Raw genomic sequence first — 24,892 nt, forward strand, 5'->3', positions numbered from 1 at the left:
TACCAGGATGGTGATGTTTCCCACTTTATACTCAGTTGCGCCTTCATTTTTGGAAGCAAGTGTACATGTGTACTTCACAAGTATAATAAATGAACATTTGAATTGAAAATCCCAAAAGGAAATTCTTACAAGTCTTCTAAGGGGCAACGAGTTCTACAAGAAGCCATGTGAGGCAATTACTCCTATACCATCACGAAATGACGCCTGAGCTAATGATTCTAGAAAGAGCTTTGTCATGACGGGCATTCGCTCCTTTGTGACAAGGTGAGCTATTAAGCAATGATCAATGGAAACCAAACTTCTAATGGGAGTAAGCAGCCTGTAACTCATGACGTGGCTGGAATGTGGGCTGAGCTCCAGGTGAAGAGAAGCCTGGTTGGGGGGGGGGGGGGGGGCAGATGACTGCAGAGCACAGGCCAACATCAGTGCTGCTTCACCTTGCATACACATAAAAGATGACAGCATTCCTCTTTTAGAAATAATATCCAAGTTAGATGAAGCCTAGAACCTAAGAACATCAGGCCTAAATAGCATCCTACAAATGGACAAAGGTTTACCCAGAAAGGGAAGTGACACCCCCGCACCCCCATGCTCACACGGAGGGTTTATGAAAGCCTAGATTGGAAAAGGGTAAATTAGGGTGGAACCATAAAGACAGGGGACAGAGGCAGATACAAATTAAATTAATTTCTAGACTCTGGCAATGAACGACGTGAAAAGGAAATTCAGGAAACAATTCCACTTACAGTGGCATAAAAATATATGATTTTATGTAATTTTAGAAAAAACATGTAAGCCCTCAACACTAAAAACTACAAAGCACCATTGAAGTAACTAAAGAAGGTCAAGACCAATGGCAAGATAGCCCATGTCCTGTGATCTAAAAGCTTAATGTTATAAGGATGTCAAAGCCCCTCCAAAGGGCTCTACAGATTCCGTGAATCTCATAGCAAAAGCCCGGCTGGGGTATTTTTGTAGAGATTGACAAGCTGATCCTAAAATTCATACGAACATATGAGAGGCTGAGAGTTGCCAACACAATCTTGAAAAGGGAGAAACTCATGGTACTCACATATCCCGACTTAAAAACGTCATGTAAAGCTATAGCAAGAGAAAGGTGGGGCTCCTGTGAAAAGTTGCCATTTCAGAAAATCACAGAGGCAGTTCTCCCCTGCCCTACAGGGTCGCTGCGAGTCAGCCTCAACCCCGTGGCAGAGACCGAGTGAGTGAGATAAAGCTATGGTGTTCAGGATGGCACAGGATGGCACTGGCATAAGGACGAACGACTAATTCATGGGGCGGAATTAAGAGCCCAAACATAAATGCTTCCATGTCTGGGCAATTCTTTTTTGACAAGGATGCCAGCCCTGTTAAATAGGCAAATTATAATATTTTTTTAATAGGTGATCCTGGGACTCCTGGACTTGCACATACAAAGGATAAAAGTTGGACACCTTCCTAATAACAGGTACAAAAGCTGATTCAAAATGAGGCAAGACTAAAACCATTAAACTCTAAGGACGAATCCAGGAGTAACTCTGCATGACCAGTGCCAAACACACACATGACAGAGAACATGCGATTGGACTTCCTTTCCAGGAAAACCCTTCATGGTGCAAACACACAGCATTATCAATAAAATGAAAAGACACCCCATAAAGTGGGAGAAAATATTGGTAAACCATACATCTGAAAAGGAACTTGCATTCAGATTGAATGAAGAACACCTACGTGGTATTGAAAATACCATGGTTTGGGTCAGACACACCTTAGTCCTCAAAGTCCTTCAAAATAATAAAGAGACAAATAGCCTCATTTAAAAGTGGGCAGAGGGTCTGGGGTCTTAAAGACTTGAAGGTAAATAAGCGGCCATCTAGCTGAGAAGCAACAAAGTCCGCATGGAAGAAGCACACCAACCTGTGTGGTCACAGGTCTCAATAGGATCAGGTATCAGGCATCAAAGATCCAGAACAAATAATCATATTGATGAAAATGAGGGAGGTTGGAGTGGAGACCCAAAGTCCATCTGTAGACAATTGGACATCCCCTTATAGAAGGGTCACAGGGAAGAGATGAGCCAGTCAGGGTGCAGTATAGCACCGATGAAACACACAACTTTCCTCTAGTTCTTTCATGCATCCCCCTTCCCACCCCACCCACACTATCATGATCCCAATTCTACCTTACAAATCCAGCTAGACCAGAGCAGGTACATGGGTACAGATAAGAGCTGGAAACACAGGGAATCCAGGACAGATAAACCCCTCAGGACCAATACTGAGAGGTCCTAATACCAGGAGGGTAAGGAGAAAGTGGGGAGAGAAAGGGGAACCAATCACAACGATCTACCTATAATCCCCTCCCAGAGGGATAGACAACAGAAAAGTGGGTGAAGGGAGACATTGGTCAGTACAAGACACGACAAAATAATAACAATTTATAAATTATCAAGGGTTCGTGAGGCAGGGAAGGTAGGGAGGGAGAGGGAGAAATGAGACACTGATACCAAGGGCTCAAGTAAAAAGAAAGTGTTTTGAGAATGATGATGGCAACAAATGTACAAATGTGCTTGACACAATGGATGGATGGATGGATGGATGGATTGTGATAAGAGTTGTACGAGTCTCCAATAAAATTATTTAAGGGGGGTGGGGGAGCAAATGACCTGAGCAGACATTTTTCCAAAAGAGATATTCAAATGACCAATAACCACATGAAAAGAAGCTAATTATAATTTTTCAATATCAATGCAAATCAAAACCACAGTGGAATATCACTTCATACCCACTCAGAAGACTATAATTTTAAAAAGTAGGAAACAGCAAGGGTTAGAAAGAGATTCAGAAGTTGTCACGTGCCATTGAGTTGGCGCCAAGTCCTAGTAGGCTGTACACAGTAGATGAAACACTGCCCGGCCCTGTGCCAACCTCACAATGGCGTCGATGTTTGCGCTCATTACTGCATCCACCGTGTCAATCCATCTGGTCAAGGTTCTTGCTCATTTTCGCTGCCCCTCTGCTTTATCACGCATGCTGTCCTTCTCTGGGGACCGGACTCTCCTGACATTTCCAAACATCATGAGATTAAGTCTTGCCATCCTGGCCTCTCAGGAGTACTTCGACTGAACCTTCAGGATTGATTGGTTTGTTCTTTTGGCAGTTCGTGGTGTTATCAATATTCTCTGCCAGCACCAACGTTCAAATGCATCGATTATTCTTCTGTCCTCCTTATTCACTGTCCAAATTTCACATGTATATGAGGCAATTGAAACGCCATGGCTTGGGTCCAGCACGCCTTTGTCCTTGTGTTTCAACATTTTAAAGTGCTCTTGTGCGTCAGATTTTTCCAACCCAATGCCCCCTTTGCTTGCTGCACTGCTGCCGCCACGAGCGCTGATTGTGGATCCAAGCAAAATGATATTCTTGACAATGTCCATCTTTTCTCTGCTTATCGTGATGTGACCTGGGTTCCAGTGTGAGAATTTTGGTTTACTTTACCTTCAATTCTATTCCATAGTCAAGACTTCAATTCCTGATCTTTAGCACCTAGTGCTTTACATCCTCCCCACTTTCCATAAGCAAGGTTGTGTCATCTGCATATCACAGGTTGTTCATTAGTCTTCCTCCATCTCCTTCTTCTTCATATAGTCCTGCTTCTCTGATCATTTGCTCAGCATGCATACACCTGGTGAGAGGATACAAACCCTGACACACACCTTTCTTGATTTTAAACCATGCAATAGTTATTCCCTTGTTCCATTCACAAACTGTCTCCCATCCATGTGTAAGTTCCACATGAGCACAATGAAGTGTTCTGGAAGTCCCATTCATCTCAAGACTCCCCCAAAGTTTGTTATGATCCACATAGTAAGATGCCTTGGCATAATCAAGAAGACACCAGTAAACATCATTCTGGTATTTTTGCGTTCCGCCAAGATCCATCTGAGATCAACAATGTGTGATATCAATGATATGGTTCTATGAGCTGAGCATTCTGTTGGGCCACCTGTCTTTGGAACGGATGCAAACACGGGTCCCTTTCAGGCAGTTGATGGGGTAGCTGCCTTCCAAATTTCCTGGCATAGGTGATGCGTGCCGCCAGCCCTTCATCACTTGTTGGAACCTTTCATTTGGTATTCCATCAACTCCTGGAGCCTCGTGTTTGGCCAATGCCTTCAGCACAGCGTGGACTTCTTGCTTCAGTACCAGTGGGTTCTTGCTCATTAGCCTACCCCTTGCAGAAATTGAACCTGTTAATATTGCTGGCAGGATTATGAAATAGTGCAAAAGCCATGGGAAAGTTTGGCATATCTCACAATGCCCAACTTTCCTTCGTATCTGGTGCTGCAATTGCAGTCTCTGATATGTGACAATGAAGCACAAGTCCTGAGTAGCTTAACAAAAACTAAACCCCACCTTAGACAAACTAGACTCACTCTTAGACATGATATAAGGAAGCTGTATAATATTGAAGACAAAGAAACAATCTTAGAAACAACCAAAAGAGAGAATGATCACTGACAGTGGAGCTACAGTGAGATTAGTAATAGGTTTTTTCAGCATCAGGACCAGAATTCAGAATGCAATGAAATATATCTTTAAAATGTTGAAGAAATGTCGTTTTCACCAGAGAATTCTGTGCCAACAAACCCGTCCCTTAATAGTTACTGCAAAGAAGAATGTTCAGATAAGAGGTGAGAGACTGTATCAATTCTAAGTTCCACAGGGACCACCAAGTATATACTTTAGAAAGCAGGGCACCAGAACCAGACAGGAAGACAAAGGTTCAGGAATCAGTGTAAGCAAAACAAATTGTGAACAGCAGGCAACTGTCTAAGCAACAGTAATGACCAAGTTCAGGAGTATAAAGCTGTGTGGAACTGAGCAGGAAGGAGCAGAGATTTAAACAGCTTTGCTTTCTCTATAGATAAACTTGTTGTCAAGTCAAATATGTGCACTTGAAAGTTAAAAGTAAACATTAAAAGAGGGAAAAAAGAAAGAAAGAAGAAAAGGAGGGGGGGAAAGGAAGAAAGAAAACTAGATCGATCCAGTAGCTATCAGGACAGAGGAAAACAAGAGACAATTTTTAAAACACATAATTCATACAGAGCAAAAAACAGGATTTTGATGTGTCAGTAATGAAATGTCAATAGTCAACCCTATTTACCTTCCTCAGGTGGCCTACCCAAAGAGCTCCACCCTTGCCTCCGTCCCCTTACTCTACTTTAAGTGACTAACACTTGATATGTCCGTTTGCCTCTTTTTTTTTTTAATCGCTATCTTTTTCCACTTGAAAGGAAGCTCTTTTTGTTGTGTTCACTGAAATCTTCCAACACCTAAGGAGTCCTGGTGGTACCGTGGGGTAAGCGTTGGACTGAAAACCACAAGGCTGGTAGTTCAAACCCACCAGTCACTCTGCAGGAGAAAAGTGAGGCTACCTGTTCTCTAAAGATCTACAGTCTCTATAACCCAATGTGTGCGCTCACTATGGGTCAGAACCCAAAAGCTCCAAACGCATTGCCACTGAATCGACGCCAACTCATAGCGACCCTAACGAGCCAGGTAGAGGCACCCCTGTGAGTTTCCGAGACTGTCACTCTCGATGGGAGTAGAAGCGTCATTGTTTCCCTTGGAGTGGCCAGTGGTGTCAAACTGCTAACCTCGGAGTTAGCAGCCTAGCGTCTAAACACTACACCAGGGGCGGGAAGGGGAGGGAGGGAAAACTCCTGGCCAGATGATAGCCACCTGTTAACTTGACTGAAGGACAAGGCGATGGACAGTAAGATGGAGGGCAGCGAAACCCGAGGGAGACAGGGGAAGTCACCCGGAACCGTGCGAGCGTTAAAAGCAACAGAGCAAAGACTGCTGTGGGCACACACTCCTGCCTCACAGTGCCTGGCTGGGCGTGCAGGCTGGAGGAGCGTGGGAGGGCCGGCGGGCATCAGTCCAGGGGTGGCTAGCAGCTGGGCAAAGGCCATCTGTGTGTGTGCATTTCCCTCAGCGGCAAATCTCTCCCTGAGGGTGGAGGAGTACTAGAAATGGAAAGAAATGAAGCCGTGCTACATGCTCCCCTGGAAACCGTGGTCCCCAAAGACCATACATTGTATGATTCCGTTGATATGAAATGCCCAGAGCAGCTCGGCGGATGTTTTGCTGGGGGTGAAGGGGTGGGAAGAATGGGGGAGGAACCGCGTGCAGGTTTCCTTTGTGGGAAGACCAAAACACGCTGAAACTTGGGGTTGGCAGGACAACCCAGTGGGTACAGTAAAACTCACACTGTGTGCGGATGATAGCACCATAAAGCTCTTTTCAAAGTGGAAAGCAAAAATAAATAAATCGATGGGGAAGCTTGGAGCAGAACGGGCTTGGAGGAGGATGGAGGGGCTTCCTCGGACTGAACGCATCCTGCGGGAAGCGAGGCTGGAGAACACACCGGACTCAGGACATTCTGAACGCGATGGGGAACATTCTGAACTCGACATTCTGAACTCGACGGGGAACATCACTCGGCTCATCCTCCAGAGCCTCATCCCTGAGCTCTGGACAAGGGACCACCAACAAAGGAGGAGACAAAAGAACTAGGAGAGGCGAGCACAAGACCTGGAGAGTGACCTTTGTGTCCGCTTTGTCTCAGGAAGAGAAGGCGTAGCGAATAGGTTGGCCACACTGGGACAGCAACCTTGGCACCACCCACTGCACACACGGTGAAGACGACCATTAACTTTGACCAGATATCCATAGGAGTAGAGTACATCCTTTTAGTATTGACAGAGACCAGCTGTCTGTCTGTCTTTGCCCCTAAAATTCAAATCTTAGTCCTGATGGTTAAAAACGCAAATGATGCTAGAAACGCTTTTAAAATCTGTTGGATGTGAGTCTGATATAAGGCAGAGCTCTTCTACGGTCATGAGTTATTCGGTCCTTCCGCGCGGCCCACAAGAGGATTTCAGAGCCATCCTGGGCATCTCAAGCACCACTGTGAAGGGGAATTCCCATTTGATGTTTAAGGTCAGTGTGCTCCTTTGAAGTCAGTTTGATTCCCTCGCAGCACCCCTCAGTCAGCGACTGTCGCTATGTGTGAGGTGCGTAAGGGAAAGACGAACAGCACGCGTCCTGCGTCTTAGCAGGTGTTTGCTGAATCTTAGCTCCTTCTTTTTCAGGGATTTGGGAGAGGGGCTGGTGTTTAGAAATGCTGACTGTTGGATTTGACTGAGTACGTTCCGTAAGGAATGTCTTCGCCATATTCAGGTGAGGCCTCTGGCCTCAGTGCCCCCACTGGTCTGTGCCGGTCGGATAGGATACTGGGCTCACTGAGCTCAGTGAATGTGAATGGATGGTGATCGATGGCCTCTTAGGAGAGGCCTAACCCATAAAGCCCTTTCAAGTGGCTTTCTACGAAGCCTGCGCACGGAGTGGGCACTTTGAAAAGAATGACCACAAATGAGAATCGCCTGTGATTTGCAAGAGGAAAGTTTATTAGGAGATTGGCAAAGAGATCCCGGGAACTGCAAGAAGGTTGAGAGAGAGCCACGAGGCACTGCCTGTGATACGTTCAGAGCTCCAGCTTGTCAGGCCGTTGGGACACAGGGGACCGGGGGGCCCTAGGCTCAGAGCAAGGCCGTGACCCTGGGCATTTTGTCTCCTTTCAGGAAGGAGAGCCGTGGAGATGTCTGGCTGACGGCTGTCAGAGAAGCAGGGTGGTCTCATCGATGGCTCTTTCATCGGGCACCGTCCTCCTGCTGACCCCAGGGCATCTAGCACCCAAAGCGGGAGCGGGTGCAGGGATTGGTGATGCAGGGCCCAATGGGCTTGTCACAGGCGTTGGTGGTGGCGCAGGGGTTGCAGGGCAGTCTGGAGACAGAATCATTAGACCATCAGCACAGGGAAGAGAACTCATCCAAGGACACACAGAACCATTAGAACCCAGTCTCTGGAATCAGGAAGCCAAGGCTTGCTCGGTCCACTCGCTACAAAATTCCTGACACCATGGGAGAAAAGAGGTCCCACGGTAGAATCCCGGCCCTCACTGTATCACCCTGGAAATGAGGGGGAGTCCCTTCCTCCCTCTGAGCCTCAGTCTCTTCACCTCTGAGAGGGGATGGATGGTAGCTAACCCAAAACACTCTTGGAGAGAATTCCACAAGGGGAGAATGATTTAAAATGCCGTGTACACTGTCAAGTGCTACGCCCTATGGTGTACTGTGTCATCTGCCCTTTTGATCTCGAATGGATTCACCTATCAGGTGTCCCTCTGCCAACTCCGATGAGGCCAGCAAGAACCAGTGAAACGGGCGGCCCCAAAGTCTCAGCTCCATCAAAAAGGCACTCGTTAAACGTGAAGAGCAATCACGTCGGGTTGTTTTCTCTTTCTCTGTAACAAGCCAACCGTGATCTACCCCCGAGTATCTCCAGGACTCTGCGTCAAGTAAGGGGTTTCTGCAGCCTTGGGCATGTTCATGATGAATAGCTGAGAGCACTCAGTGCTGTAAAATAAAATGCTGCTCTCTGTAGGCACTTGAGCATCTCAGACTGGCTCTGGAAGTCCCCCTCTCAGTCTCTCTTAGACCCGGACAAGTGCTTTGAGGGGAGCTAACTGGCAGATACTCACTTGCAATCCTCGCTCTCCAGCAGGCCGCGGTATGTGTTGATCTCACACTCCAACCGGGCCCGCACGTCCAGCAGCACCTGGTACTCCTGGTTCTGCCGCTCCAGGTCACAGCGGATCTCAGCCAGCTGGGACTCCACGTTGGTGATCATGCTCTGCACCTGGGACAGCTGGGCGCTGTAGCGGGCCTCGGTCTCTGTCAGCGTGTTTTCCAGAGAGTTTCTCTGTGATGAGGAAGAAAGAAAATATCAGACACTGTCTCCTTGGAAGGGTTTCCCTATATTGTCCCAAGGAAGCCATAAGCTTCAAGAGCTCAGGAGAGCTTCTGGTCGGAAAGGGGGCCCCAGTGACTTGATTCTCCCACCTCACAGCTCTCAGTAGGACAAGGGAGCAGCACCCACCAGGTTGTGCTGGGCCTGCAGCTCGATCTCCAGGGCATTGACGGTGCGTCTCAGCTCGATGATCTCAGCCTGGTAGGACTGCAGCTGCTCCGAGCTGGACACCACCTGCTTGTTGAGCTCCTCCGTCTGAAACAGCCAGAGGAGAAGACAGACGGGGATGGGAGCCTGCCTAAGGACACCGGGGGCTTCAGGGACAGAGGGCCACGTACTCAGATGCCCACCTGCGTGGTGAACCATTCCTCCACGTCCCTGCGGTTGGTCTCCACCAGGGCCTCGTACTGACACCTGGTCTCGTTGAGCACCCGGTTCAGGTCCACGGTGGGGGCAGCGTCCACCTCCACGTTGAGACGCTCACCAAGCTGGCTGCGCAGGGTGTTGACTTCCTGTTGGGGGGGGGGGGTAAGAAAGAAGTCTATCAGTAAACTCTCTTTGGCTGAGTCAAATATGGAGTAAGGAGTATTGCATTAGAATGTAGGAGACAGGCATCCAGCGGATGGGAAAGTCTGGACCTCCTGGAGTTCAGACCGTCTCTCTGAGTCCCTCTCCCTCCTCTGTGCAAGGAGACTGCTGGAATAAATGCTTCTGCCCACCCCAGGACGTCATCGCTTCTCTCGCATCTTCCTGCTGCTCTCTGCTAGCCCTGGTAGAAGTGGTTTCTAACCATCGCTGCCTAAACAGAGCAAGTGCCATTTTGACACCCCTCTTGCGAGCCATGTCTTCTGCCTTCATCCACGATCAGCGTTTGGTTTCTCTGTGGCTAACAATCTAATATTGAAGGCATACATCTGGTTCCCTAGCATTTCATTAGACAGGCAAGCCTGAGTCAGCCATCGTTTTAAGTTCCTCCACTTCTCCCATTGTTCCCATCTAGCCATTGCGCCAACTGGAGTTCCAACTATCTAGAAACTTACAAGGTCAAGAACTTTGCCATCTGCTTCCAGTCTCGGTCACTCATTTGCATGTATTCAGAAGATCTGCACAAGCTGTCGCATGTATCTTAAAGAGTTTTGTGTATGTAGCCTCTGGACCACACATCTGGCCCCAAGTGGAAGTCAAGCCACTGGCCACACTCTCATCCCAAGAAGTCAGCGACATTCCGTAACAATCCCCTTAACAGATCAAAGCTTAGCTATTTCTACCCAGGCTGGTCACAGAGGGCTCGTTTGGGGGACGACGGGAGCTGCTGGAGCTCTCCTACCTGCTCGTGGTTCTGCTTGAGACACAGCAGCTCCTCCTTCAGGGACTCCACCTGCGCCTCCAGGTCGGACTTGCACAGGGTCAGCTCGTCCAGGATCCTGCGCAGGCTGTTGATGTCAGCCTCCACCAGCTGCCGCAGGGACAGCTCCGTCTCGTACCTGCCCATGGAACCACAGGGCCAAGGTCAGCGGGGAAGACTCTGTTTCCTCAGGTGTACCTACCACTCTCATGCCATTCATTCAATTTTGAAATGTGATGAATTTTTACAAATATTTTTTATAGCAAAAAAAAATCCAGCTCTGCTGAGCGAGACGCGTTTCTTCCCTGAAGCCTGCCGAGCAGCTACAGGTGAAGGGCCCGTGGTCAGTTCTCGTCCAACACGATCTGTTCTGAGAGTCTCATTCACAGGTGGCTCTCTAAGCCCCATCCTCTTTGCCTTTTTAAGTCGGTGAACTTCACGAGTCTATTACAAATGGGCTTGATTTGTCTCGGAGCCTTGCTTTTCTCATCTGGCTATTGGGGACCAAATTAGCATTTCGTAGGGTTGGCCTGAAGATAAAGAAGTGATGTAAAGCAGATCGCACTGTGAACTGTAAAGGCCCATTTTGAAGATGTGCAAGACTCTTATGGATGTATCCAGCGACATTGATCCTCAGAAAGAAAGGGATTTCATTGCCTTTCTCTGTTGTTTAATCATTCTTTCTGATAGCTGATAGTAAGGAGCCTGTACTAAGAGACCTGTGGGAAGTTTACTTCTAAACTCGGTCTGACGTTGAGCTTAAAAGCGGAAGAATGAATGGTTTCCTGCACTCCTTCAAACCAAACTTAAAATACAGAATCAAGGCACCAAGAAGACTTTAAAAGACATCCAACTGAAGACAAAACTCCTCCAGCATCATCCTAGAGAGCGCTCATTTGCATACTCCCAGGGAGAGAGAGTTCATCCCTTTGAAATGCATCCTGTCCCATCCCTAGACCGCTCTGATCCTTAGAAAGAGTCTCACTTGGTTCTGAAGTCATCTGCAGCCAGCTTAGCATTGTCGATCTGCACCACCAGCCGGGCGTTCTCAGCCTTGCCGCACAGGATCTGGAAGACCCAAAGCATCCCAGAATAAGCAAGGACTTGGGAGCACAAGGTCAGAAGTTCAAACCTACCAGCTGTTCTGTGGGAGAAAGATGAGGCTTTCTACCCTAGAAAGAGTTACAGTCTTAGAAACCAACAGAGGCGGTTCTGCCCTGTCTGATCGGATCGCTAGATGTCAGAATCAACTCAAGGGCAGTGAGATTTTTATGGTTTCGTTATTTGTTATTTTCAGCCCCAAACCAAGCCCTGTTAACCCACTTACAGGAAGGTATGTGCTGAGAAACCATGTCTATTGTACACCAGGGGGCTTCAAGCGTTCTTGGAGAAATCCCATCTTCTTTTCATGCCATCCCTCATGAACTTTCTGAAGGCTTCTTGTAGAAGGTGATTAAACAGTTTTATGTACAATGGGAGCTCAAATATATCTGGAAAATCATCTTGCATGCTGCACAAGAACTGGGGAGAGTGTTCATTGTGGCCCTAGAGCAGGGGTCCTCAAACTACGGTCCACGGGCCACATGCAGCCCACCGAGGACATTTATCCAGCCCACCGGGTGTTTTTCCCCCTTTTGGTTTTTTTTTTTTTTTTTTTGGCGGGGGGTTGCTTCAAAATAAGATATGTGCAGTGTGCATAAGAATTTGTTCATAGTTTTTTTAAAAAACTATAATCCGGCCCTCCAATGGGTCTGAGGGACAGTGAACTGGCCCCCTGTTTAAAACATTTGAGGACCCCTGCCCTAGAGGAAGAATGAATGCCTAGTTCTTCCAAGTGAAAAGCTATTTTCTTTCTGTCACATTTCTTCCAAAGAGCTCTGAGCCCCTGCAGATGTCCAGCATTAGAATAAAAAAAAGACTAAATAATAGAACAGATCCCTTCCCAATCAGAACAGCCCAGTGGAAACATGCCCTGCGCCATCAGTTCCTCTCTTCTTGGTCTGACTCTGACTTCCTGCAGGGATCCCGCACACTGGGTAGCCAAGGGGCACAGGAGGAGACCAACAGTCCCAGTTTGCCTGGGGCTCTGGAATGCAGAGACTGGAGAAGTCCCAGGCAAACCACGAACTTCGTTCCAGTTGTCCAACCTCTCTCCCTTCTCCCACACCTTGCTAGACGTTCATGCTTCTCCACACGGCTTCTCCGTCTACCTGGACGCCCTGCCTGACTTCCCTTCCCCAACTCCCCCAGGTAGTCTCTTCCTGGTGTCTTTTCTCCGTCACCGAGGGCTTCTTCTCTTACTGACTGAGTCCTTAGGCTTCCGCATCTGGTTCCTCTGTTAGACGATGAGATCCTTAGAAAAAAGACAGTCTTACTCCGTTATTTACTCCCCATCCCACTACCATGCCCGGTGCTGGCTAAATGAGGAAATGATATTTGGATCCCACAAGCCCTTTCTGTCATTCATGTTGCTGGAACTACAGAACCCTGGAGAGTCTGTGTCCTCGGAGAAGCGAGGGCTCCCTCCATAGCAATGAGGTGACCATGCAGTTTCTGAATAACGACCTGGCCAGCTACCTGGAGAGGGTGTGGTCATTGGTGCGACCTGATCATGCTTCAAGCCCCTGCTCAGCTGTTGCTTCCATTGGGAGCCCCTCCCTAGTCAACCCCATGTAGCACATCCCGCCTCTGTGCTACACCTGCTTCCACCCTGATGGCCTTGTGTTGTCCCTTGTCTTCATGTTCTAGAGATGATGATGATGTGTGTTAATGAGGGTCCCAGAATCCAAACTCTCCTGTTTTTGCCATTGGCACCGTCTTTTACAACTGTTTTCAACGGCTTGGACAATTTGAGGATTTAATCAGAAAATTCCTAATTCAGATAAACCATTCAATTCCCCCTTTTTCTGTAATTCTATAATTCCCTGGAAACAAGGACAGCCTATCATAATAGAGTGAAACAGTCAGGCATTCTGATCTCAAGAAAGAAGTTCTTTGGAAGTCAGATAAGCTCTCGAAGATTGAGGTCTACCTTCTCCTCTCCCCGGTCCATAGCTTTCCCTTGTGATAATGACAAAGAGAGTTTCCAAGGCTTCTGGACTTCTCCTACTTAAATCAACGCATTCTGACTCTTTGCACCCTCAAGTTAGCTGTGAGCAGCCTAAAATCCCAGTCCGAAGTCAATGTGTTACAAAATGAAACGCATGAACCAGCGTTAATCAAATTGGCAGTGTGGTGCCCACGCCCTCACCTTCTGCTGGAGCTCCTCGATGGTCCGGAAGTAGGACTGGTAGTCCGGGCACACATAGGGCACCTGCTGCTGGCACCACTCGCGGATGCGACCCTCCAGCTCCGCGTTCTCCCGCTCCAGCTGCCGCACCTTCTCCAGGTAGCTGGCCAGCCGGTCGTTCAGGAACTGCATGGTCTCCTTCTCGTTGCCATTGAAGGTGCCCTCGCAGAACCAGCCGCAGTTGCCCACGTTGGCGGGGATGTTGCTGGCCCCGGGCAGGGTGCAGCTGTGGCAGCTGGGAGGGATGCAGGGCCGGGAGCAGAAGCTGGTGCGGCAGCTCAGGCTGGGCAGAGAGCAGGTGTACGACATGGCGCTGGGAGGGAGTGGAGTTCCGAAGGTCAGTTTCAAAGCCTGATTCCTTTGTGCGCTGGTGTCAGGCCTGGTCCTCTCCGGGGCTTTATATTCTGTCCGCCGTGGGTGTGGCAACCACAGACAGTATTACCCCTTCTGACCCTCTTTAGGAATTTTTTCATCGGTTATTCAGACACCTCACAAGAGTCCTGTACCTCATAAAACACTTTTTACTCTGGCTTCTTGCTAAGTCAGGACTCCTCACTGATCATGCTGGTTGGTCAAGTAAGAGCTTCCTGGTTTGACTTCAAAGTGGCCAACCCATTACCATGCCAACACAGAGTGTCATCTCAGGAGGGACAGTTGCTCCCTAACTCTCAGAGTTGAGGCAACTTCGGTGCCTCCTTCCCCTGACCAAGAAGGGTCTGTGCCTTAGCTGACTCATCGATCAGAAAAGACCAGAAAAACAAAGCCATCCAAGGAAGCTCACTCAAGAACCACGCTGGTTGGCAGGGACTTCTGGGATCGGGAAGAACTGAGAATTTCAACCAGGTCAGTGCCTCGCCACTGTCCCAGCCAACAACTCGCCTCCTCCTGGAGGGGCTCCCACGGCCCCCTTTCTTCACTGTTCACGGAACATGAGGGAAATGAGCAATTTAGGAATCCATACGATGCCTGGGGCCCTCGCCTATCTCCTTGCCCACAGTCTGACTGTGGCAAAGAGTCCCCTGAGCACCCGTTCTGTGCCACACACCGTGCCCAGGAACGGAACGCATGGCCTTCTCAGGCCTCCTTACACCCTGAAAGGCTTTGAGGCGAGGACACTGGGTCTCTGAGAAGTTACTGAGATCACAGAGCTGCCATGTGGGAGAGAGGGGATTCAAATCCAAGTCACTCGAGAGCTGAGGACCATGCTCTCGCTGTCACGGGCCACTGTCTCCATCTTTCCGTCTTCTCAGGACGAAGGAGCAGCCGTGGTGGGGAAATGGAGTCAGTGCAGCATGGTGCAGACCGTGTCCTCTCCTAAATCACAATGGGCCGAGAAGCAACCTTCACCTGTTTTCTTTATCAAATAACCAGCAGCCACTTCTATTCCGATGGAATAGAAGCACAACACCCACTAGAAATCTGAAGAGAAAGGAGGTAGGGGACAGGGGAAGCCTTTGATTGACCTGATGCAGAAATTATGTAAGCCTATTTCTCCAAAGGAAAGACACCCTCGCGTGCTTGCTGGCACCTTATGTCCTCCCATGCCACCGTCATGCTCTGGCAGACGGACAGAGGAGCTATGAGAATGGATTCATTTTTCATCTACCGTGGCTCGGATATGAAAGCTATTTCTCAAAACGGTCTCGTGTGGAAGCAAGGGCTCGATTCTCTAATGCGCCCCGTGTTCAGCTTTCCCCTTCTGGAAACCAGCCTCTGTGGTCTGTGACCCATCCTTCTAGCTAGCCTTGTTGAAGACAAGGCTTCATCGACTCAGAGTGTGTTGATGTCTGGAATCAACCAAATGTCGTTTGGAATCATGCCAAAGGAATGGGTGACGTAACCAAGCTAACACCCCTGAATGGGTCAGAACCAAGTGGTGGTGGTAAATAATGATGCTTGCTTCCTTGGGCAATTGTAAAAGCCATGTTTCCCCAGGAGAGACTTCGAGGATACTTTGAGACAAGACAGCAGAACTGGAATAAGTGTGTGACACAGACTTGGAAGGCCCTGACATTCTTACTCACGTTTGCAATCCCCAATGCTCTGCCACTTCTGCCTGAACCCCGACTTTAAAATGATCTCACCACCAGCAAAATGTGGAATGGGTGGGTTGGCTTAAAACCGTTCCCAAACTGATCTAGCTCCCATAGGAGGAGAGCAAAGACCAGAAAGTAAGTAGCTCGATTCACTGATTTTTATCTTAAGGCCTTCTGCCCTCTCTACTTCTTCTATGATTCAAAAAGAGAGGTTTTTATTGATTTGTTTGTTTGTTTTTAAGGTCATTTTATTGGGGGCTCTTACAATAATCCATCCATCAATTGCATCAAGCGTATTTGTACATATGTTGCCATCGTTGTTTTTTAAACATTTACATTCTATTTGAGCCCTTGGTATCAGCTCCTCTTTTTACCCCTTCCCACCCTCGTGATCCCTTGACAAATCATAAATTATTATTATTTTCATATCTTATACCAACTGCTGTCTCCCTTCCCCCAAGGTTTCTTCCCTCCTCCTCTCCCCACCTCCCCCTAACTTACTGGTCCTACTGCTCCCATTTCTGTTGCTGAGGGGTTTGTCTGACCTGGATTCCGTGTGTCCTGAGCTCTTACCTGTACCTGTGTACGTGCTCCGGTCTAGCCCACAGCGAATGCAGAATTGGGGTTCTGATAGTGGGGGGTCAAGAATAGGAAGGGAATATGGTGTGAGTACTGGTAAGTGGACCCAAGGGACCACCATGACCATCATTCCACTGCCCACCTCCGTCAGACAGAATAGGCCTTGTCTCCTCAAAAATGGAGAGCAGGGATTAGAAAGCATGACTCCCCTCCCGTCTTAGGTAGAAGGAACCATGCCTGCTAATGATGGTTGAGAAGACTTGGGCAAGAAAATAGTTACGTTTTGATTCACTTCACTGAAACTCTCGGGAAGGCTACTGCTTTGTATTTGCTCCCATTACCATGGGCCATGGCTTCTTCTGTCTTTTGCATAAGGCCTCTTATCTCTGGCCAATGACCCTGCAGGAAGCATGATGAGCAAACCCAGTCCTAACAAACAGAAAGGTTTAACAGCTACCCCGTGCGTGTCATTGTGACAGATGCCATGGTGAGGCTCCAGTCCTCAGATGTGAGCAACTTGCAATTGAGGTTTACGGATGCTCTTTATTGTGGAAGCCAAGGCTGTTTCCATGGGTGGGATCACACACAGACTCCAGGCTACTGAGTCATGGAGTGGAGCCAGGGCGGGCAGTCTGCGGAGGCCATCCACCCAACGGCAGGACTTTAAAGGCATTTAAAGACTTTGCTTATTCTTCCCCAAACCATATTCCCTGCTGCCTGACATTCTCATCGTGAAGACGATAAACTTATCGGGCCTCTTGCAGATTTATTTAGATTTATGCAGATTTATGTGAACAAACAGTAAGGAGAGGGATCCTCGTGCCAAAGAGGAAAGCAGAGCCACCCTCAATAGAGAAATCAGAAAGATGGAAGCTGCCTAGCATCCACACCGGCCTTCTGAGCTGGGGCAGCCCCAGGTCACGTGACTATCCGAACAATCGAGGGCCTTCCCCAGGCTGTCCCCTAATCTCCACCGGCTGGCCCTGAGGGGAGAAACTGTGGTTGGAATCCAGGGTCCAAGCCGATGGATCTGGCTCAGAAAAGATGGTTAAATCAGGCTTCCAACTAGAGGACCACATGGGAAAGGAACTGGCGAAGGCTCCAAGTCGGTGGCAGAGACGCGGCCCCCTGAAAACAGGACTTGGGGACCACGTCCACACACCTTCTGCAGAGCCATCCTTCTTTCTCTGATGCTCTCGGTCCTGGGACCCCTGTGGGAATGGGGTTTGAGGGTCTTGGGGGATCTAACCAAGGCAGAAAATGTAAACTCTGTCAGTACGAGGGGTTTTCCCTGCTGTGCAGTCTAGAGTGGAGGAGGAGAAGGGGAAAGAGGTGAATAGTACCAGTCTTCCTGGGAAAGCCGGATTCAGGACCCACTGAGAAAAGGAACGAAAGGGCTCGTGTCTGCTGTGAGGATCGATGGAAACAGCAGACGCTGAAACATCTGCAGCAGGACGCGGAGGATAAAGCAAGCGGGCTTCGTGTTTCGTAGGAATGGGGTCCTGAGAGTGGGGGCTAAGTTTGCTCTCAGTTCGATGGCTTGGCGCAAACATGAGCCATGAATGATGACTGCTCCCTCCAGCATCCCACAGGCCTTGTGCTGTCCAAGCCCATCCCTGCGGTACCCAGGGGATTGGTCTGAAATGTCCTGTGGACCACCGCTCCTGAAACGCTGACCACTTGGCACTTGCAGGATTTCCATTTCCCTCGCCGACAGCGGATGCCCACGTGTCACCCCTCTCCTGGTAAACCTGGCTCCGCTACGCCTGGCCTCCCCTGCCAGCTCTTCAGCATTTCTGTCGGCAGTTCCCAAGGTCTTTCCCAAGGTCTACCGTGCTCCCCTCCGTCATCTGCAAACTCTCTCTGCTCCGGCTCTCTATGTGGATCTCTGTCCGACATCTCTCACATATCTAGTCATTCTTGCCCCACGCCCTCCTCTTTTGCTTCAATGCCTTCAGATTCCTCTTGACCATCCCAGGGTCTTAGAAGAGTGTCACTTTCTGCCCTTCTCTCTGTATCGTCTCTCTGCCGCCGGTCAGTTTTTCCATCTCAGGTCACGCCTCTAAAGCCTCCCCTCCTCTGCCCTACCCACGCTTCTCCCCATCCTTACTATTTCTCACAAGCCTCCTAACTGACCTTTGTTTCCCGCCCAGGCCCACCAACATCTGGGATCCATCCCTACTCCTCCCAAATACAGTCTCCAGAGGGAGCCTCCAGCAACTTCTTACAAGCATGTCTCACAAGTAACCAGTCAAGGCATTTCCACGTATGGTTGTGCCTAACAACATCTGTGCCCTGTGCCGGCCTAGGAGCTGCGCGGTGGAGCCCTCGGCGTGCCCTCTGACTTCTCATCTTCTCTCCAGGCAGAGGCCGTTCCTGGGAAAACTTTCCCTTCTACACGCACTCAACCATATCGGATCTAAATTCGTTTCAGATTTATGCTAATATTGCACCGTGAGGGTTGATTGAACTTGGACTGTGGGGCATATATAAAGTTTTAATAACCTACTCATGAACCCTCATTAGTGTCCTTACTTATTTATTCCACTGACAGTAGTCCATGGTTTATGTCAGGCTTTAAATTAGATGACAGTGTTGTTCTTTTGAAGGGACTCAAGTCAAGCGGCCAGGCAGACGACATTGATATGAGTAGACTATTTAGGCTTTCAAACACCTGACCCTCCTCCTGGCAGGCTTCTGATCACCGGAAGAATACTCTCACACTTCTGACATTCATAATTCTTTATTTACACCTTCCTTGAGTTACATCGACTTTTGTCTCTGGACAATTGTCTTATTCCTTCTACATTAGAAGAATGCTGTGGGCCAGGAATGGCATCTACCTCTGTGTGTGTTCCCAATACCCCACAGCACAGCAGGCATACACAATGAGAAACTGTTGGTTACCGTTGCATCTACTCGATAGAGCAAAATTGAATAGATACGTAAGGTTGTGACCTGTAGAGGTGAGCTTTTTCAGAATTCAGAGATGAGGCAAGTAGGGGGATGGTAGGTTTGGTGCTTGTTAGAGGGGCTTACTGAGTGTTGGTCTCCCTTGAAATGATAGAAAATGAAATGGTGTAGAGATTGTAGAAGGACATTATAACAAAGACCTAGAGATGATAATAAACTTGAAGAGGCGGGAGCGTAAGGAGAGAAGCCGCCCTGCACTTGAGAGTCTTTTGAGAGGACAAAGGGTTCCGTTTAACAAATGGACAGCAAGACAGACCCGGTTGGCAAAGATACATTTTAATCCCATTAATTGTGTCGTGGTGGTCTGGGTCAGGCTGGGTTCTCTAAAGAAGCAAATGCCAGTGATGTTCGCGTGGATGTGACTCTAGAAAGAGATGCTGATCAAGACATGGTTCACACAGCTATAGAAACGAATGAATCCAGTTCAAGACTGTGGGCAGGAGGGAAGCTGAAGGCTTCTTCTGACTCTGGGAGCTGCAGGGGGCGATGGACAGGAGACAGGAAGGGGAAGCAGGAAGACCACAGCTGGTGGTTGGTTGCCAAGTTGAATGAATGAATCCCAGGCGAGGGTCAGCAGCCCACTGCCAGCTCCTGGGGTCAGCAGGCGATGTAACAGAAAGTTGATGACTCCACTGCAGGAGCCCAACCCAGCAGAAGTGCAACAACGCTGTCAAATTATACTAAGTGCCGGCTGCCTCCCTCCGTCAGATCAAGGTTGTGACCAGACGAAGGAGGTTTATTCTCCCCCACGACTGCTTGTCTGCCTCAAGAAGATCCCATAGTGGACTTGACCACACCGTGTGACATTACATCCACGGAGAATCTGAGGCCACCCAAGTGGAAATCAAACTGAACTATCCCACGGCCCAATGCCAAATAAACCTGTGCCGTGGGCAGCCAGAAACCTGGTACTGGAACGGAAGATGCGGGAGTCCTGAGCACAGCGCTGCTAGCTCTTTATGAAGGGGAAAGTGGAAAGAGGAAATCGAGGGTCTGAAGAGCCAGGCCTTTCCTCTACTTATGACAGAGGAGGGAGTTGGGCTAATCAGAAGATGGAGACATGGTAGTAGTAAGTATAGCAAGAAGACCTATCGTGTGTGGGCATAAAGAACTGAAGAATGGCCTGTTCGGGGAGCAGTTCGAAATCACCAGCAGCTCCAAGGGAGAAAGATGAGGCTCTCTATGACTGTAAAGAGTTACCATCTCGGACATCCCCAGGTGTAGTCCGACCCTGTCCTATCGAGTGCTATGGGTCGGAACTGACTCGCGGGCAGTTGGTGAGCGTGTGTGTGGTTTTACGCGCCTGTGCTGGTGACAGGCACAGCAGAGACTTTAAGAGGAGATCACTGCTATTCCTTGATGAGATTCTATGAGGCAGGGGAGCGGGGAATTCCAGTTTGATGGGTTCACAGGAGGAGCTAGCAATAAGATTTTCCTAAGAGTCTACGTATTGCCAAGGGCTTCACAAGCAACTCCTGGTCTCTGTTTGGGAGGGACCTCACAGGAGGGTATCCTTGCCTCTCCGTTGGTGTTTGCCCGTGGAACCTAAGGGCTGGGATGAGCCCTTGAATCCACTTCATCCTTCTAATGAAGGGGTATTTTTATGAAAGAGCTATGATGAGTAATTTTACAGTGCATAAATATGAAGCGACACAGATGTATTATGCCAGGAAAATAAAGTTTATTGGGAAGTAAATGAAGGCACCTCTGTGCATTCCAGAGAAAGCCTAAGAAGCAAGGAAGGTAGGAGGCACAAGACGTCCAGGAAGCACCCTCGCGTCCTACCTGGAGCTCAGGCTGCAGACAATGCGTTGAACGCCTTCCAAAATTAAAATTAAAAAGACTCAACCAAGAACTTTCCCAGACTTTCTCTCAACAGAACATTGATGATCTATGCCTTGTTGGGTCTGGGATGCATTTCAGTGCCGAGAAATGAGGGTTGGCGGGATGGGATTTCCGAAGAGCCACTGAACTCCAGCAAAGGAGGAACCAAGGAGGAACCAAGGACCCTTCCTCTGCTTGCTCTACATGGCTTCACTGATGTCGTCCAAGAGGAGTCAAGCTTCTGAATTAACTGCAACATGATTTAGAGGTGCCGCAGGGTCCACAAGAGTTACCACAAGCATTGGTGGTGGCACATGGGTTGCAGGGAAGCCTGGGGGTGAGAAGGACACAGCGGTTTCACTGGGATTGTCTATGTTGGTGGAGAGAACTCTAAAGTGCACATCACACCGTGTGCCTCATGAGACAACCTATGAATTCTCCATGATTAAAGTTAGTTGTTATCCAATTTGCTTGGTACCCAGTGCCGCTCTTTTTCCCATCATGCCATGTGCAAAGGGGGAAGATGTTTCTTAAACATTGTGTTGGTTGGCTGGTTGGTTGTTGAAAACGACTATCTCATCCTCTTGGGGTCCCATGGAACGCCACACTATGTGTCGTACCCGACGGTTATTGGGCGGTGCAATGTGTCCACCACTCCCCGTCCCGTTAACCCTCGGAGGCAGGGGCTATGTTCCCTGCATCTTTGTGCCGGTCACCTTGGGGTCAGCATCCCAGTGAACTGGACGCGTACTAGAGACTCAACGAATCCATACTGTTTGGTGAGTTGAAAATACGTCCAGCGTGTGTGTGCCCAGAATGTCTTGTGATCTCACCTTCCTCCACCGCCATCGGGTCCAGTCCTCCTCCTGCACATTTCCCCAGAAACACTGCACCATAACTCACTTGCAGTCCTCGCCCTCCAGCAGGCCGCGGTACGTGTTGATCTCGCACTCCAGCCGGGCCCGCACGTCCAGCAGCACCTGGTACTCCTGGTTCTGCCGCTCCAGGTCACAGCGGATCTCAGCCAGCTGGGACTCCACGTTGGTGATCATGCACTGCACCTGGGACAGCTGGGCGCTGTAGCGGGCCTCGGTCTCCGTCAGTGTATTTTCCAGAGAGTTTCTCTGTGATGGGGAAGGAAGAAAATATCAGACACTGTCTCCTTGGAAGGGTTTCCCTATATTGTCCCAAGGAAGCCATAAGCTTCAAGAGCTCAGGAGAGCTTCTGGTCGGAAAGGGGGCCCCAGTGACTTGATTCTCCCACCTCACAGCTCTCAGTAGGACAAGGGAGCAGCACCCACCAGGTTGTGCTGGGCCTGCAGCTCGATCTCCAGGGCATTGACGGTGCGTCTCAGCTCGATGATCTCGGCCTGGCAGGACTGCAGCTGCTCCGAGCTGGACACCACCTGCTTGTTGAGCTCCTCCGTCTGAAACAGCCAGAGAGGAGAAGACAGACGGGGATGGGAGCCTGTCTAAGGACACCGGGGGCTTCAGGGACAGAGGGCCACGTGCTCAGATGCCCACCTGCGTGGTGAACCATTCCTCCACGTCCCTGCGGTTGGTCTCCACCAGGGCCTCGTACTGACACCTAGTCTCGTTGAGCACCCGGTTCAGGTCCACGGTGGGGGCAGCGTCCACCTCCACGTTGAGACGGTCACCAATCTGGCTTCTTAGGGAGCTGACTTCCTAATAACAGCAATAGGAAGAAATGAATTCACAGAAATGGATCTGCTACCTTTCAACAGTCAGGAGCATGTGCAAAGCTAGAAGGAACAGAAAGGTTGACATATATATCATGTTGGAATAAAATCAGATTGGAATCACATCAACTCCTTTCTCAAAAAAAATCTAGAGTTATCTCACATTTCCAATAGGACTAAGTCCCAACTCTTTGGCTGGTACCTCATGGCCCTTACGTCTTTGTCCAGCCACCCTGACTCATTGGCCACCCTCAAACGCACCCTGCTCTGCCACTTCCGTCACTGTGCTCAGCCTCTTCTCTCAGACGGTCACACCCCAGTGCTGGAATGTTCCTCCTGCTCCAAGACGCGCTTCTCAGCGGAGGTCCCTATCTCCTTTGGGGCCGAGTGGTTTCTTTCCAGACCATGATGCTTCTCCGTCGCATGACGCTTTGCTCTGCCTCCTACGGGGCTCTTTCTCTTCACTACACTGTGAGCCCGTCAAGGAAAGGGACCAAGCATCGCCTCTTTTCCCTCCATCTCCACTGCCTAGTTCAAGAGCTCACAGGGACCAGCAGGGAAAAGGGGTCAAGAGTGTTTTTTTCTCAACCTGTCTGACACCCAACTCTAAGCCAACACCTCAGCAGCTCACCTCTCTCCTTGATGTGATAATAGTTTATCCTCTCTGACCTCAAATTGAGTTATTTGGAGCAGTGTCCCAGGCCAGGGAGACTGGCACGCATCGCCTCCAACGGTAATAACTTAGCTCCGACACTTGCCTTTTGATTTTCCTCTCACCTGCTCGTGGTTCTTCTTGAGACACAGCAGCTCCTCCTTCAGGGACTCCACCTGGGCCTCCAGGTCGGCCTTGCACAGGGTCAGCTCATCCAGGATCCTGCGCAGGCTGTTGATGTCGGCCTCCACCAGCTGCCGCAGGGACAGCTCCATCTCGTACCTTCAAGCACAAATGGAATAAGAGAATGACCCAGCAAAGAAAGTCAATGTATACTTGACTCTCTGATTTTATTTACTCTCTGTCTCCTGCCTGGCTTTGTCAACACAGTTCCCTCTGGTTCTGTACACGTCAGCTGGAAAAGCTTCCTGACTCTTCCTAACACCCAGAAGGCACCCAAGGGGACTCCATGTCTCCCTACCCTCTCCACTGTGTTCATCACCTAGCCAATCCATCCTCCAAGACCAATATATTTCATTCTCAGAATTCTAGAAGCCCTTTCTCTAAGATCGGGTAGATTGAAAATCAGACCCCTGTGTGAACTCTATGTTACAAAATCAGTCCTTAGAGGAGAAATCAGAAGGAGGAAATGGTGTTCTCCCTTTTCAGGCAACATTGGACCACGAGCCCATGAAAGAGCCTTGGAGGTTCCTAGGCCCAGAAGTCTCCACGTACTTGGTTCTGAAGTCATCAGAGGCCAGCTTGGCATTGTCAATCTGCACCACCAGCCTGTTATTCTCAGACTTGGCACACAGAATCTGAAACCAAGATTCTAAAGTGAGGATCGCTTGAACTTAAGAACATCATCTTGTTCAAAGAGAGCCAGCATCCTCGGAGGCCCCTCAAAGCCCACACCCTCACCTTCTGCTGGAGCTCCTCGATGGTCCGGAAGTAGGACTGGTAGTCCGGGCACATGTAGGGCACCTGCTGCTGGCACCACTCGCGGATTCGAACCTCCAGCTCCGCGTTCTCCCGCTCCAGCTGCCGCACCTTCTCCAGGTAGCTGGCCAGCCGGTCGTTCAGGAACTGCATGGTCTCCTTCTCGCTGCCATTGAAGGTGCCCTCGCAGAACCAGCCGCAGTTGCCCACGTTGGCAGGGATGTTGCTGGCCCCGGGCAGGGTGCAGCTGTGGCAGCTGGGAGGGATGCAGGGCCGGGAGCAGAAGCCGGTGTGGCAGCTCAGGCTGGGCAGGCAGCAGGTGTACGGCATGGTGCTGGGAGGGCAGGTGAACTCCTGGAAATGGATGTGGGTGGTGTATGAGTCTTTGCCTCCTCTGTGGTCCTTTTATACCCTTAATGGTGGGTGGGGGCTTGGTATACACTGCAGTTTTCTTTCCTTAATGCTTCAGCTAATTTTTCTCCAAAATATGCTAGTTAGCTGCCTCTAAAGAGTCCCTCCGCATCCCATAAAAGTATTCCATTCGGCTTGTGTCACGTCAGGCTCCTCCTGCATGCTAGTGGTTGGTGAAGTCAGAGTGTCGTCAGGTGGCTTCAAAGGAGGCAGACTCATCACCACTCTAGGTGGCTCTGCCCATTACTCAGAGGGGAGGATGGCGAGA

General features: G+C 49.5%; 2 protein-coding genes across 2 annotated transcripts; both read right to left on the reverse strand.

Annotated features, from left to right (window-relative positions):
• Positions 1 to 7,753: 7,753 nt before the first annotated feature.
• On the reverse strand, positions 7,754 to 13,819 carry LOC142458741 (keratin, type I cuticular Ha3-I). The gene is made up of 7 exons (XM_075559659.1): positions 13,472 to 13,819; positions 11,207 to 11,289; positions 10,204 to 10,360; positions 9,227 to 9,388; positions 9,006 to 9,131; positions 8,608 to 8,828; positions 7,754 to 7,850 (listed from the first exon to the last, which is right to left on the reverse strand). Exons 1-7 carry the CDS (start codon positions 13,817 to 13,819, stop codon positions 7,754 to 7,756), a joined length of 1,194 nt encoding a protein of 397 aa, XP_075415774.1.
• Positions 13,820 to 21,168: 7,349 nt separating this feature from the next.
• LOC142458332 (keratin, type I cuticular Ha4) lies at positions 21,169 to 24,649 on the reverse strand. The gene is made up of 7 exons (XM_075559358.1): positions 24,196 to 24,649; positions 24,010 to 24,092; positions 23,400 to 23,556; positions 22,447 to 22,608; positions 22,224 to 22,349; positions 21,826 to 22,046; positions 21,169 to 21,253 (listed from the first exon to the last, which is right to left on the reverse strand). Exons 1-7 carry the CDS (start codon positions 24,541 to 24,543, stop codon positions 21,169 to 21,171), a joined length of 1,182 nt encoding a protein of 393 aa, XP_075415473.1. The 5' UTR covers positions 24,544 to 24,649.
• Between the last annotated feature and the right edge of the window lie 243 nt (positions 24,650 to 24,892).

The sequence above is a fragment of the Tenrec ecaudatus genome, chromosome 10 (assembly GCF_050624435.1).
Source record: "Tenrec ecaudatus isolate mTenEca1 chromosome 10, mTenEca1.hap1, whole genome shotgun sequence".
Lineage (NCBI taxonomy): Eukaryota > Metazoa > Chordata > Mammalia > Afrosoricida > Tenrecidae > Tenrec > Tenrec ecaudatus.